The sequence below is a fragment of the Scyliorhinus torazame genome, chromosome 1, assembly GCF_047496885.1.
Source record: "Scyliorhinus torazame isolate Kashiwa2021f chromosome 1, sScyTor2.1, whole genome shotgun sequence".
NCBI classification, from domain to species: Eukaryota; Metazoa; Chordata; class Chondrichthyes; order Carcharhiniformes; family Scyliorhinidae; genus Scyliorhinus; species Scyliorhinus torazame.
This window is the reverse complement of record NC_092707.1, coordinates 281,580,352-281,594,686: the sequence shown is the minus strand read 5'-3', so window position 1 is coordinate 281,594,686 and position 14,335 is coordinate 281,580,352. Positions and strand designations below refer to the sequence as shown.

At 46.7% G+C, this 14,335-nt stretch overlaps 1 protein-coding gene across 1 annotated transcript in view; it reads right to left on the bottom strand.

Annotated features, from left to right (window-relative positions):
• Nucleotides 1-14,335, bottom strand: part of pcsk2 (proprotein convertase subtilisin/kexin type 2) — a 151,588-nt gene that overhangs the window by 60,073 nt on the left and 77,180 nt on the right. Inside the window, exon 7 of the mRNA XM_072506718.1 lies at nt 13,183-13,271. Coding sequence (XP_072362819.1) covers nt 13,183-13,271 — 89 coding nt within the window. The remainder of the gene's footprint in view (nt 1-13,182; nt 13,272-14,335) is intronic.

The window sequence follows — 14,335 nt, the reverse complement described above, 5'->3', positions numbered from 1 at the left end:
TTTTAATGCGGTCAAAATCAGCTTGAGAGATGAGATTGGCAGAAGCACCAGTGTCCAGCTTGAACTGGATGCTGCATTGGTTAACGTGTATGACAGCACACTATTCGTCCGCGGAATCCACATTGAGGATAGATAGGCGTCTTGCTGAATTTGAAGACGCATACTCGCATGTAGTGATGATGCCCACACGATAGGGGGACTCCAGGCATTCGTCCTCTAGATCCGTAGTGCTACCAGGATCAGAATCCAGTAAACCTTGCTGTACACATCGAACGCGCTTGCGTTGGAATTGGGATTGCTAGCCCTTGACTGGTGGTGCAGACCTGCACAAGGTTGCATAATGTCCAGGCTTCCTGCAATTTAAACATCACCTGCCTTTTGCAGGGCATTGCCGCTTTAAGTGGGCGGTGCCGCAGTTTGGGCATGTCATGACGTTGGCGTTATTACGCTCCGTGCGTCGTCGCACATGCGCAGTGCAGTCAGCCGACGTTCGCACCTGCGCAGTTTGGTTTTCGGCCGCTTCGTTCTCCCGTTCGTGTTGAGCATGTGTGGGGCCCCGGGAAAAGCTCACGAAATGGCTGCTTTCATCGATACTGAGGCGCTGCATCCGGGCGATGGCCTGTACACTCTCGTGGGAAGCAAGTTTTTCGTATTCTGCCGATTTGAAACGGAAGTACTGATTTCTCGCATGCTCATGCACTATACACGTCTCGATTGCGACTGGCAGGGTCATGTGCTTAATTTTGAGGAGCTGCTCCCGCAAGGAATCGGAGTGCACCCCAAACACAATCTGATCCCTGATCATGGAATCATCGGTTGCACCATAATTGCAGGACTGCGCTAGTATATGGAGATGAGTTAGAAAGGATTGGAACGGTTCATCCTTACCCTGAAGACGTTGCTGGAAGATACAGCGCTCAAAGGTCTCGTTTGTTTCGACTTCACAGTGACTGTCGAACTTCTTCAAAACGGTCTTGAATTTGGTCTTGTCCTGGTCATCAGTAAAATTAAGCGAGTTGAAAATTTGGATGGCTTGGTCCCCTGCAGTTGATAGGAGCAGCGCGGATTTTCTGGCATCGGATGCATCCTCGAGGTCAGAGACCTCAATGTAGAGAAGGAACCTTTGCTTGAAGACCCAGCAGTTGGCGTCGAGATTGCCGAAGATCCGTAGCTGTGGAGGGCCTCGATCTTCTACATGCCGGTGGAAGGCACTTGCTGGTCGTCACGGAATCACTCAAAGTAAACCACTTAGAGATAGTAGACTACTGGTACCATGTTGTGTTAATCACCCAGGGGTAACACGTACTGCAACTGGATGCAGTTGTACTTGAAAGTAGACTCCAAACTTTGGTGTTGGTTCAATAAGCTGTGTGCAGTGCACACAGTTTGCTGTGGGTTTGACACTCTACTAATCTAAGCGTGCTTACTATAACTAACTAGACCAGACTAGCTCTGAGCCACGTGTAGAAGGTGCTAACTGATTTATACACCCTGACTGTCACTCCAGTTGTCACCAGTGGAAAGAGGCAGAGTGTTGATGCCTCGTGTGTTTTATAGTGGGAAACCACCTTCCAGTGTTCTGCCTGGTGATTGGTTGTGTTCTGTCCTGTGTGTTGATTGACTGTACTGGGTGTCTGCCATTGCCTGTCTGTATCTCATTATGTGCATTAGTGCATGTCATGACACAGAGGGTCATAGGTATCCTGGTCATGCTCAGCAGCTGCAGCCCATCGCTGGTCACCAAGCGATTGCGAACTGAATTTAGGAAGATTAACCATGCCACTGGTGCGTGACCTTTGTGACCTGAGGGTTGATTTTCTATCTGAGCCACGTTATGAGGACAGAAGCAGCTGTGTGAATCACAATGCAGGGAAATCTTTGTGATTGGAATGGAAGGCAGATATTTTGGTGACATCTATTGTAATTTGATATAGACTAGATTGCACAGGAGACTAGGCATTTAGATGAGTGTGGATAATTTGAAAATTTGTGGGGCTGGAGAGGGTTACAGTGATAGGGCGGGGGGATGGGAGACCATGGAGGGATTTGAAAACAAGGATGATAATTTTAAAATCAAGGTGGTCAAGGAGCCAGTCTAGGTAAGTGAGCACAGGGATGAATGGGACTTGATGTGAGTTAAGGCTGAAGGGTTGGATGGTGCGTGTTTATCTTTTTAGTAATTTCTTTTGATAGTGTGTTAGAATATTCTAGTTTATTCTTGCTACTGGAAGCTTATTTCTCTATCTGGATCACGTTATGAAAATAAGGAAGCATCCAAGTGACAGAGTATGTCATATCTGTGCACCTATGTTTTAGGGTGCTATTGGAGGACAACCACTGGATGAAGTATTTGTCCAAGCTGAACATGTTACTGAATAACGCTGAAAATATTGAGAAGAAAATAGAATGGCACATGAGGGAATGCAGTACTTTACGGTATCAATGTATTGTTTGGAGAGAATTTGTTGTCAATTCTAGCATCGTACGTGGCAATGTAATGTCAGGATTTTTAAAAACTCATGTGTATCAGGGCAATATCTCACCACTGCTCAATTAGTATCCCCACATACCTAGCACTCAAAATCAGATTCCAATTATGTCACATCCCTCAGATCTCCCAGCAGTCCAGGAGGAGGTAGAGTGGTCAACTGCAGCCATTTTGAGGGGGAGACAGTGACATAGTGGTATTGTCACTGGACCAGTAATCCAGAGATGCAGGGTAATGCTCTGGGAACATGGGTCTGAATCCCACCTTGGGCAGATAGTGGAATCTGAATTCAATAACAAAAATCTGGAATTAATGATAACCATGAAACCATTGTCGATTGTTGTAAACATCCATCTGGTTCACTAATGTCCTTCAGGGAAGGTAAGATCCTTACCTGGTCTGGCCTACATGTGTCGCCATCTGGGATGGCCACTTCCCGATTACAAAATGGACACTTTGCAAAGATTGCAGGGGAAATGGACAGTGCTGAGAAAACAAGCAGGCTCAGAGCTTGTCTGTATATTGGAGCCGCAGCTCCCAGACAAGACCAAAACTGTAAACCCATTAGCATACTAATGGCCCATCTCCGGGAACAAAAGAGTAACATTTGAGTAACCGATACTAAGGCAGACACCCCGGCGCCAGAGGAGACCGAAACAAAGCAGGCCAACGGCCACCTAGGACACGCCCAGCCATCAGGGCACCCACCCCTTTACTGGATGAAATCAATAGGAATGATCAAGAAATGGCCCAATTGATTGGGGCCAAGTTCAAGGCCCGCCCAAAAGCACATGAAGTCCCTTCAGGTATAAGAAAAAGGCCCCGAGAGAGAATCGCTCTCTTGGACTTGGCTCCCACAGCGGAGAGACCTGTCCACCAGCTGCACCAGAAGCAAGTAAGTCCAAGGTCAACGCTCGCTACCAGACGGATGACCTTAGCTGTTTCCCCTCTACCACTTCGACCCCAGCAGCCTCAGAACCGAACAACGGCCATTGTTCCTCTGACTGAGTGGGCGCTCGAAGCTAAGTATAGGCTTTAGCAGTAGTGATAGTTTAGTCTGTAGTATTTCGTGCATGAGTAGATATTACTGTGTGTGTAAATAAAAAGCATTGACTTTGAACTAACTAACTGGTGTACCGAGTCTTTGATCAGTATTCGGTTTTGAACCTTGTGGCGGTATCGAAAGATACCTGGCGACTCTAGAGCAAACTTAATTAGGATTGAGGAAGGCGACCATATTGACCGCCATATTCAGAGCCAACCAAAGAGAGCAACATTTACTGGCGACTCTGGTGGGACCCGACCTAGAAGTGGCCTAGTCACTTCGAGAGAACCAAAATTTGAATTGGAATCCAATTGGAAACAGAAAAACCACAAGTGTGAGAATGATACTGATCAAACCTCCGAGATTCGGAAGTGTGTTAATGCATGCGTACTAACAGGGATATAAGGTAAACCTGAGAGATTTTGTTGCGTAAAACAGTCGGGAGTTTTGTCGGCCGGAAAATAGCGTAAGCCGTACCTGTGTTTACATTACCACGTTATCACCCCCTGTTCCAAATTCAGTAGAGAACACAGAGATAAAGAGAAAATGGCAAGAAAGGCAATGGAACGCCTTATGAACCCCCAAGAATTCGAGGTCGCAGCGACCAGTAGAGTAGGACAGTGTCCCGTATGGGAAGAAGAGATCAGAAAATATCTCAAAGGGAAAGGATGGCCCCTTTGATATGAATTCTGCGTCAATGACAAAACAGGTCCCGGGAGTATAGGACATACTTGGTGAGAGAACATGTCAGAGATTCATAAGAAGAGCTTGGGGGAAGCTCGCAAGCTGATGGCACTCGTGCCCTGCTTGGCACAATTGCGAGGCACAGAGGAGGTTGTTAGGACGCTCCGTAGAGAGATTGAGGAGAGAGACAGAAATAGTGAAGGAGATGTGAGCGACTTTAAGAAGGAGATTAAGGAGTTAATAGAACAGTTAGCAGCGAGGGACAGTGAGGTGGATGATGCCAAGTGGGCACACCAGTCTTGTCTTGCCCATTTGAGTAGTTTTCAGACCCAGTACGATAAGGCCAACAGGACACGCAACGCGCGGTCTTGGTAAGACAAGAAACCGAGCAACAGGTAGAGCAATTGCAGTAACAGTGCAATGATTTGAAAGCAGCCCTACGAGCGCTCCACACTTCCATGGTGGAACAAAGGCAGAGCTCCGTAGATCACGCAAAGTGCCAGAAACAAATTGCAGAATTGCAATTTCTGCTTTCTGTCCAGAATTGCTTTCAAAGTACGTTTGGACCCCAGTTAGACCAGGAAAACGGCCCCGATTGGCAGGAGTTAAATGAAACTGCCCACAGATATGTACATGGGACATGTACGTAAGAAAAACCCCAGAAAAGGAAAGCACCCCAACCCCCAACTGAACAGGCAGAACACAGCCCATGAACCCTGTAACCACGCACCGCAGGGTCGCAGCAGAAGGAAATGCAGATTTCCTATATACAACACCGTTAACCGTGACCCAATTACGGGACGCGTGTGGAAAAATTACACCGTTCCTTCCCACATCTGACCCCCACCAGCTTTTCGCTAGAGTTAAACAGCAGGCGACCATGTACGGCCTGGACGAAAAGGAGCAAGTGAAGCTCACAGTTTTAAGCCTCGACTCTTCAGTCGTGGCAGCCCTTCCCGACCCACAGAATGTAGGAGGAGGCACACTCCAAGAAATGCACACAGCGATCCTGGATGCGATCGGCTATAACAGAGGAGATCCCATAGAAGGCTTAAACGAGTGTAGGCAAAAGAAAACAGAGCACCCCAGAGTGTTTGCTGGATGCTTGTGGATACACTTCACAGCAGTATTTGGAGAGTTAGCCTGCGCCCATTTGTCCGCGGATAATATGGCCAAATGGACTCGGATCCTAGTCTCTCATGCAACAGAGGCAGGACAGAGAGCTTGCGCAAATTACGACCCCTCAGACGAGGCCCACAACGAGAAATGGGTTTTGAAAAGATTGTCCCGCCTTTGGGAACAGTCCATCCAAGGCAAAACCGCATTTGCAAAACCAGAGGAAGAGCAGGCAGACATGCATCCAGTTAGGACGCACCAGAACCCCGCATGGGTAAATGAGGGCAGGAACAGCCCACCACAGCCTAAATCCCAGGAATGCTACAATTGTGGACAATTAGGACACTATGCACGAGAGTGCAACACGCCCAAAAGCAGCAGAGAAACCAACAGACAGGCACCCTAAATAAGAATAGAGCAAAGCCAATCCATAGTGTTAGCACCCGTTCAGAGAACACAGACATGAACGGCACTGACTGACGGTGTTCAGGCTCCCCAGCTTGGGTCTGCGACACCCTTTGGGACAAGTCCGATAGACCGGTAGTAGCAGGCAAAGTCCGGAGATTCCCCGTAGAATTTCTTTGGGACACAGGAGGGTCCCGCACCACGCTCAATTCCTCCACGCTGTTTCAATGAGACACGTGGTCCACAATAGACACCATCACACTCAGCGACTTTGCAGGTCACTTACAACAAGGACACATCACAGCCCCTGTAGCGATACAAATAGGGAACATTATGACTAAACACCATGTAGTTTTGGTCGATCTACCCCAGACAGCTGAACACACCCTAGGAATCGACTTTATGAGCTCCCACAACCTCTCATTTGATCCGGTAAATAAATGTGTATGGAGGATGATAAAGGCAGCATGAGCCCCCGCCACGCTCACAGTTGGAGACTATGCAAACAGAATCAGCGCAGTAGGAGACTTCTGGTTCGACCCTCGAGCCATTAGTCAGGACAAACAGGTTAGGAAAGTCCTACAGCAACACAAAGCAGCATTTGCACAGCACAAGCATGACTGTGGCAAGATAGCTGGCTTAGTGAATATTACAGGTCCCGACCCCAAAAGCAGTACGGTTTTCCCCAAGAGGCAGAGGGAGAAATCTCAAAAGTAATAGAGAGTTTGCTTGACCACGGCTTACTCCGATCAGTAGCCTCCACGAATAACGCACCGATTTGGCCTGTCAGGAAACCGGATGGATCATGGCGACAGACCATTGATTACTGGGAACTGAACAAAGTAACCCCAGTAGCAGCCCCCACCGTAGCCACGAGTCCCGAGACCATGCTCAAACAGGGACTCCAGTCAAATTTTTTTTCGGTTTTGGACATTAGCAACGGCTTTTAGTCCATTCCATTGGATAAAGCGTGCCAATACAAATTCGCCTTTACATTCCAGGGACAACAATACACGTGGACGTGCCTTCCACAAGGCTTCCACAACTCCACCTCCATTTTCCACCGACAGCTGGCAAATGGACTAGCAAAATTTTCCCAACCAGATTGTCTGGTCCAGTATGTAGATGACTTGCTACTACAGACAGACACAAAGGGAGAGTATATTTCACTTCTCGCCGAACTCCTAGCACTCCTAAAACAGATTGGATGTAAAGTCAAGCCCAAGAAGGCCCAGATTTTGCAGGAAAAATTGATTTACTTGGATACAGTAATCACTCAGAGTAAACGCGAGATCGAGCAAAAGAGAATTGACTCGAACGTCAAATTGCCCCTTCCCCATAATGTCTCAGCCCGCCGGTCATTTCTAGGACTAGTTGGCTACTGCAGAAACCATATCAACGGTTTCGCCACAAAAGCAGCGCCCCTATCCGACCTTCTCAAGAAACAAGCACCTTGGGAATGGCTTCCACAGCACACGGATGCCGTGGATGCTTTAAAGAGAGCCCTCAGCACAGCCCCCGCATAACAGGTCCCAGATCCACTTTCCCCGTACGCAATCGAAGTAGCCAGCACCGACCGAACCCTTTCGGCCGTGCTCCTCCAGGAACGCCATGACCGATTAGGCCCCGTGGCATACGCCTCACGCGTGTTAGATCCTGTCGAGCAAGGATTTTCTGCCTGCGAAAGGCACCTGCTCGCAGTTTTTTGGGCAGTACAGTACTTCGCCTACATTACAGGACTCAACCCCATCACCATTCTCACTGAACACACCCCAACACAGCTATTACTAGACGGTCGACTTAAAGATGGAACAGTCAGCCAAATCCACGCAGCCCGTTGGACCCTTCTTTTACAGGGACGGGACATTACAGTTAAAAGAACCAAGACCCACACTTTCCTAGCCGACAATTTGCAATATGCAGGTACCCCACATGAGTGTGAGATCATCACCACAAACCATAATTCAGGCCCATTAATACCTAAGTCAGCTCCCAGGAAAGCAGGTAATACACCCCAGAGACCCCAGCCCACAGACACGTGCGCACCCCTGAAAATTTATGTGGATGGCTCCTCCACAGTTTTGAATGGAAAGAGAATCACCGGTTGCGGCATTTATGTAGAGGACGAGCAGGGACGCGCCCTTGAAGAGATTTCATTAAAGTTGCCAGGACATCTAGGCTTGCAGGCAGCAGAACTGGCAGCCATAGCTTATATTGTTGATCACCTGACTCGTTTCTGACCCCAGCAGACATATATTCGGACAGTTTATATGTCTGCAATAGTTTAACAGAATTCCTACCCCTGTGCGAAACTAGAGGATTTGTTTCCGCAGATGGAAGGCCCCTATCCTCAGCCCCATTACTCCGGCATATCCTAGAGACAGCTAAAGATAGGAAATATGGTATCATTAAGGTTCGCAGTCATCACCGTTCTTCCCCTCCTGGTAACGTTAAAGCAGATGCCCTAGCAAAGGCAGGTTCCAGACATAGTTACTTTTGGAACCCCCCCGAGAGCACCCCAGTACACGCGGTTCAGGTCTCACAGACCAACATTCAGGATCTAGCGAAAGCCCAAAAGGAAGATGAAAAGCTTAGGGAAGTTTTAAAAGGAACCTTCCCAGCCTCGTACGATAAGTTTAAGAATGCAATAACCACACATGATGGTGTGATTTTGAAAGACGGCATTTATGTAGTTCCCAGCCAGGACAGGAACCAGATTATTTGTCAGTTCCATGACAATCATGGACACCAAGGCCTTGAACCCACCCTAACCCACCTCAGACCTCTCTGCTGGTGGCCTGATTTAAATGCCCATTACATTGAAAATTGCTTGATCTGTGCCCAGAACAATCCGGATAGATATGCAAGAAAGGCTCAGATTAGTCACACCCGCCCCGTTAATGGCCCCTGGACGAATTTGCAGATAGATTACATAGGACCCCTACCCTCCTACAGAAATGATTTTAAGTATGTGTTGGTGGTCATCGACACCTTCACAAAATGGGTGGAAGCTTTTCCATCCAGAACAAGTACGGCGAAAATCCTAACACAGCACATCTTTACAAGATGGGGCCTCCCACGCAGTATAGAGTCCGATCAAGGCTCCCATTTTACAGGACGAGTAATGAAGAACGTCCTCACAATTTTCGGAATTAGGCAGAAGTTTCACATAGCCTACCACCCCCAGTCAAGCAGCATTGTAGAGAGGAAGAACAGGACTTTAAAAACCACTCTCAGGAAAATGGTGCAACAGAACAACAGCACCTGGGATTCAGTTCTCCCAATCGCTTTAAGGTACCTGTGAAACACAGTATCCACATCCACAGGATACACGCCCCACACCCTCATGACCGGATGCCCCATGAAAGGGACAGAGTATTTATTAGGACTGGATTTGGCCAGCCCTGCAGTCACCGCCCTCACGCATGAAAATGCTGTACAGCAGCTTATTGAAAATATAAAGGCAGCTCAGCTCGCAGCAGCTGTGAGAGTTATGACCAGGATGAAACAAAGCAAAGCTTGTTTCAATAAAACAATACACGCCACCGAGTTTGTAGTAGGGCAGCAAGTGATGCTTTCCCGATACAACCCCAGTTCATTCCTTTCCCCAATATTTTCCGGACCGTACTCCATTTCAGACAAAGTCAGCCCCTCGGTATACAAGATCACATATCCCAACAGCAAGTCTGCATGGTTTCACATAAACCAGCTTAAGGCTTATGGCTCATAGAACAACCATGCACACCACATCTCACTCGCAGCAGCAGACGATCACGCCCCGCCCACAGATGCCGCATTCCTACCCTCCCCCAGCCAGTCTAGCCCGTCCTCAGACACATCTTCAACTCCACCCCCAGAGGCACGACTACGCCTCTCCCTTCCTTCAACCAGCAGCGACAGAGACAGTGATAGCATTAGCAATGATGACAGCCACAGCACACCACGTTATGATTACACCCCTGCACCAGGCCCCACTCCCAGCGAATCTGAGCATGATTCCAGTGACCCCTTCAAAATCACGTACATCAAAGCCCCTGACCCAGACCCACCACCCAACGATTACGGATTAAAACCTAGTAGCTCCGACCTCGACACACGATTCTGGCACCGAGACAATTCGTTCAGGCTCATCAGGAATGATGAGATGGACCCCAATTCGTCTCAAGCAGCTTTAGCCAAACTACTCCAGTCAAGAGTATGGCAGCCGGGAGAAGATGATGACATAAAGTCTGACTCCCACCAAACAAATCCCTTTGCGACCCTGCTCGCTACTGAGCAATGAGGTGTCCACATGATGGTAAAAAGGAACCGAGGGAGAGATACGGTGTCCTTGCTGATAGAACCTGTACCATGTTTGTCCATATGTTTGTTCGTTTAATGTACATGTTAAATGTTGTTTGTGAATTTAAAAGTTTTCATGGCCCCACGACACCACTCTTTTAACGCTCACTGGCAGTTAATGGAACAGGTTTGTCGACAGACAACCGTTCAGAGGAACTAGTTTGTCAGCAGACAACCAATCATAGCTACTCTACTGATTTGAAGGTAATCACGAGAGGCAGCCCCCACGATGACACATATTCATTCCGTTCTTGCCAGTCGCTCAGGCGGTGGAGAAACGGCACTGGTCCCCGCCCTGCCTGAGGACCCCCCTCTGGTCAGCTACACTCGGGTAGAGCACAAACGGCACTGGTCACCTTCCTACCCGGGGATTCCACCCAATCATAACAACCGCCGCGAATACGCACCCCATTTTGGCACTTTTAGTTTGAACTTTTTTTGTTTGTTTCTGGCGACCCTTAGGTTGCTTCCGTATGCTATTTACGTCATCAAACACTAGGGTGGTAGATCGCACAGGCTGCGAGATGGCTCACACTGTGTCAGTATTTTTCTCGGATGGCTTGTCCAAATATTCGTTTTTTTTTAAATGAGGGAGTCACAGATGGTGACCAATTATAAAGGGTAATTGGCAACAAAGGACAGACAGACAGACATACGAGATCTTAAGCAAGATAATAACAGATATTATGCTTGTGTCCACAGAACTCGGAACCTCAGGAACCCCAGAGGAAGAAAAAGAAGAAGACCGACAAAAGGAAAGATGAAGAAAACCTTCATGTTTTTCATCTGGATCTTAGCGGGATCCCTTCAGTTGCGCGCAGACGCTACCCCGCTGACCCCTACCACACAGGCTGTGAATGATTCCCACCCCTGCCATACACTGTACCCCGAGATAGTTAGCCCCGAGACAGTTACCGACACCCCGACCTGGTGTGACAAGTTCATAACCTGGTATTCACTATCTTTCATCGTAGAAGCACTCTTAGTACTGGCGATACTCTGCAGTGTCGTGCAGACACTTAGACTCAGACAATGGCAGAGGAGAGTCTCCCGCAACCGCACTCCGGTATACACAATTAGATCCCCTATCTTCGGACTCCAAAAAAAACCCCAACCCCTTTAAGTGAATTAAAGTGCATCCGTTTTTTTTGTGTGCTTTGTTCGTTTAATAAAGAAATGTAAACCTCTGTGCTTGACTGCCAAGCCAGAGAGACTTGTGTTGCTGCTATTTGTACAGTTTAAAATGTTGTAGATTATTTTTGATTGTTTAAGTGAGGATAGTTAGGTATAGTTAGAGGTTCCAGTTCTTTTCTTTTTTTAATGCATGCCTGAATGTCATAGCGCCCCGTAGAGTTTTATAATGATGTATGTGTATAAAATAATTTTAGGTAAAAGTTGCAATTCATAGGATAGGACAGTGAAGAGCCTGTGAAGTGCTTATGGGTGCCCAGCTTGGTCAGAGAACGAAGGCACCGTGGTAATGTGATCCTTTACGCTTTGCGTTGAGGATCACAAGGAGGGAGTGTAGCCATCTGGGATGGCCACTTCCCGATTACAAAATGGACACTTTGCGAAGATTGCAGGGAAAATGGACAGTGCTGAGAAAACAAGTAGGTTCAGAGCTTGGCTGTATATTGGAGCCGCAGCTCCCAGACAAGACCAAAACTGTAGGCCCATTAGCATACTAATGGCCCATCTCCGGGAACAAAAGAGTAACATTTGAGTAACCGATACTAAGGCAGACACCCTGGTGCCAGAGGAGACCGAAACAAAGCAGGCCAACGGCCACCTAGGACACGCCCAGCCATCAGGGCACCCAACCCTTTATTGGATGAAATCAATAGGAATGATCAAGAAATGGCCCAATTGATTGGGGCCAATTTCAAGGCCCGCCCAAAAGAGCGCGAAGCTCCTTTGGGTATAAGAAGAAGGCCCCGAGAGAGAATCGCTCTCTTGGACTTGGCTCTCACAGCGGAGAGACCTGTCCACCAGCTGCACCAGAAGCAAATAAGTCCAAGGTCAACGCTCGCTACCAGATGGACGACCTTAGCTGTTTCCCCTCTACCACTTCAACCCCAGCAGCCTCAGAACCGAACAACGGCCATTGTTCCTCTGACTGAGTGGACGCCCGAAGCTAAGTATAGGCTTTAGCAGTAGTGATAGTTTAGTCTGTAGCGTTTTCATGCATGAGTAGATTTAACTGTGTGTGTAAATAAATAAGCATTGACTTTGAACTAACTAACTGGTGTACCGAGTCTTTGATCAGTATTCGGTTTTGAACCTTGTGGCTGTATCGAAAGATACCTGGCGACTCTAGAGCAACCATAATTAGGATTAAGGAAGGCGACCATATTCACCGCCTTATTCAGAGCCAACCAAAGAGAGCAACACATGTGACTCCAGACCCACAGCAATCTGATTGACTCTTAAATGCCGTCAGGGTTGGGCAAAAAATGCTGGCCCGGCCAGCGATGCCCACATCCCATGAACGAATAAAAAAAAAATTACAGCCATATGAGGTAATGTAATTAATTATACATTGACCTCAAGGAACCATCTCTTTCTTCTCCTTTAATGGGAGAGTTTGAGCATGGGGGCAAGGCAAAGAGACAGGCCTCAAAGAGTTCCACAGCTGATATTGAACCTATGCTGTTGATATAACTCTGGAATACTCTGGCCAGCTAAACTGTGCTAACTGACTCCAACCCCTTCAGCATCATGTGGGCAGATTATCTTTGAATATTGAAGATTTATTGCATCACAAACAAATTTTCATTTCTGTTCTCGTTCAAAGACCGCTCAAATCCTGGGCAAATAGTGTTCATTTACATAAACCGGAAATGAAAAATGAAATTCGTTGACAAGAAAAGGATGCAATTCTTTGGCAATTTCAAACCCAAGCGGTTTCACAGGGGTGTAATCAGACAAAAAAATAAATTAACATGTTGTCCTTAAGCAGTGATATTTTTGTAAAAAGAATAGTTCTTTTTCTTCTTATCACTTAATTATGTTTTACATTCAAAAATTGTAATGGACATTCCTGCTCCCCCTTTGTTTCATCCCTATTGTTGGCCCTTAACACAGTCTTAAAAATATGCCATACCTGCCACTCTTGACGAGTAAGCCACCCCCACACCACATATGTTGTTATTGGCAGCAGCAGATACTTCACCAGCACACCTCGTTCCATGGCTGCAGAAGAAAGTTCCATAATTGTTAGACCAAAAAAACACTCAAATTATTATTTTGTAATTCATTAAGGAGCTGTAGACATCTCAGATAAGGTCAATATTTATTGCCCACCCCTGATTGCCCTTGAGTAGATGGTGAGCTGCCTTATTGACAGCTGATGTTTTGCTGGGTCATTTTAGAGTCAACCACATTGCTGTGGACCTGGAGTCACATGGAGGCCAGACCTGGTCAGGATGGCAGATTTCCTTCCTTAAAGGGCATTAGTGAACCAGATGTTTTTTTTTATGGCAATTCAGTCATTTCATGGTAACTTTAACTGATGCTAGCTTTTTATTCCAGATATATACAATTAACTTAATTTAAATTCCACAGCTACTGTGGTGGGATTTGAACCCATGTCGCTGGTCCATTAGTCTAAGCCTATAGGATTGACTAATTCAATCACATGATCCCATTCCAAACTAGCCAGAACACAATTGTTTTAACATTATTATTTTGTTTGAACAGAAACGTTTATTTTAGAAAAACCTTCAACAATTCTCTTTCTTTAAGTTGTGTTTGGAATGTTGAGACAGAATCCTTATTCAGCACCACACTCACTTAGGGTTATGTTTTTGTATGTTTTGTGAATAACAGCTTGAATGTATGTATGCTGTAGCCAATAAGAAGTTACAAACAAGGTAACACAGCATTTTGCTTTAATGTCATTCATTAAACCTGAAATCAGTGTTACTCCTATTCCAGAAACACTTAGCATAATGATGCTTCATAACTCACTGAAGATCTTGATTAAGGTATTGGAAGAAATGAAATAATCAGTCTTGCTGCGAAGTGTGCACAGCATGGCTAATATAGACTTAACAAAAACACCTGAAATAACAAGTTATCAAAACACTTTGGGAGTTCCAAAACTAACTGTGTTCCTTGATATAGAACCATAGAATTCCTACAGTGCAGAAGGAGGCCATTCGGCCCATAAAGTCTGCACTGACCTTCTGAAGGTGAATCGTACCCAGGTCCACACCCCCGCAATCCCATAACCCCACCTAACCTGCACATATTTG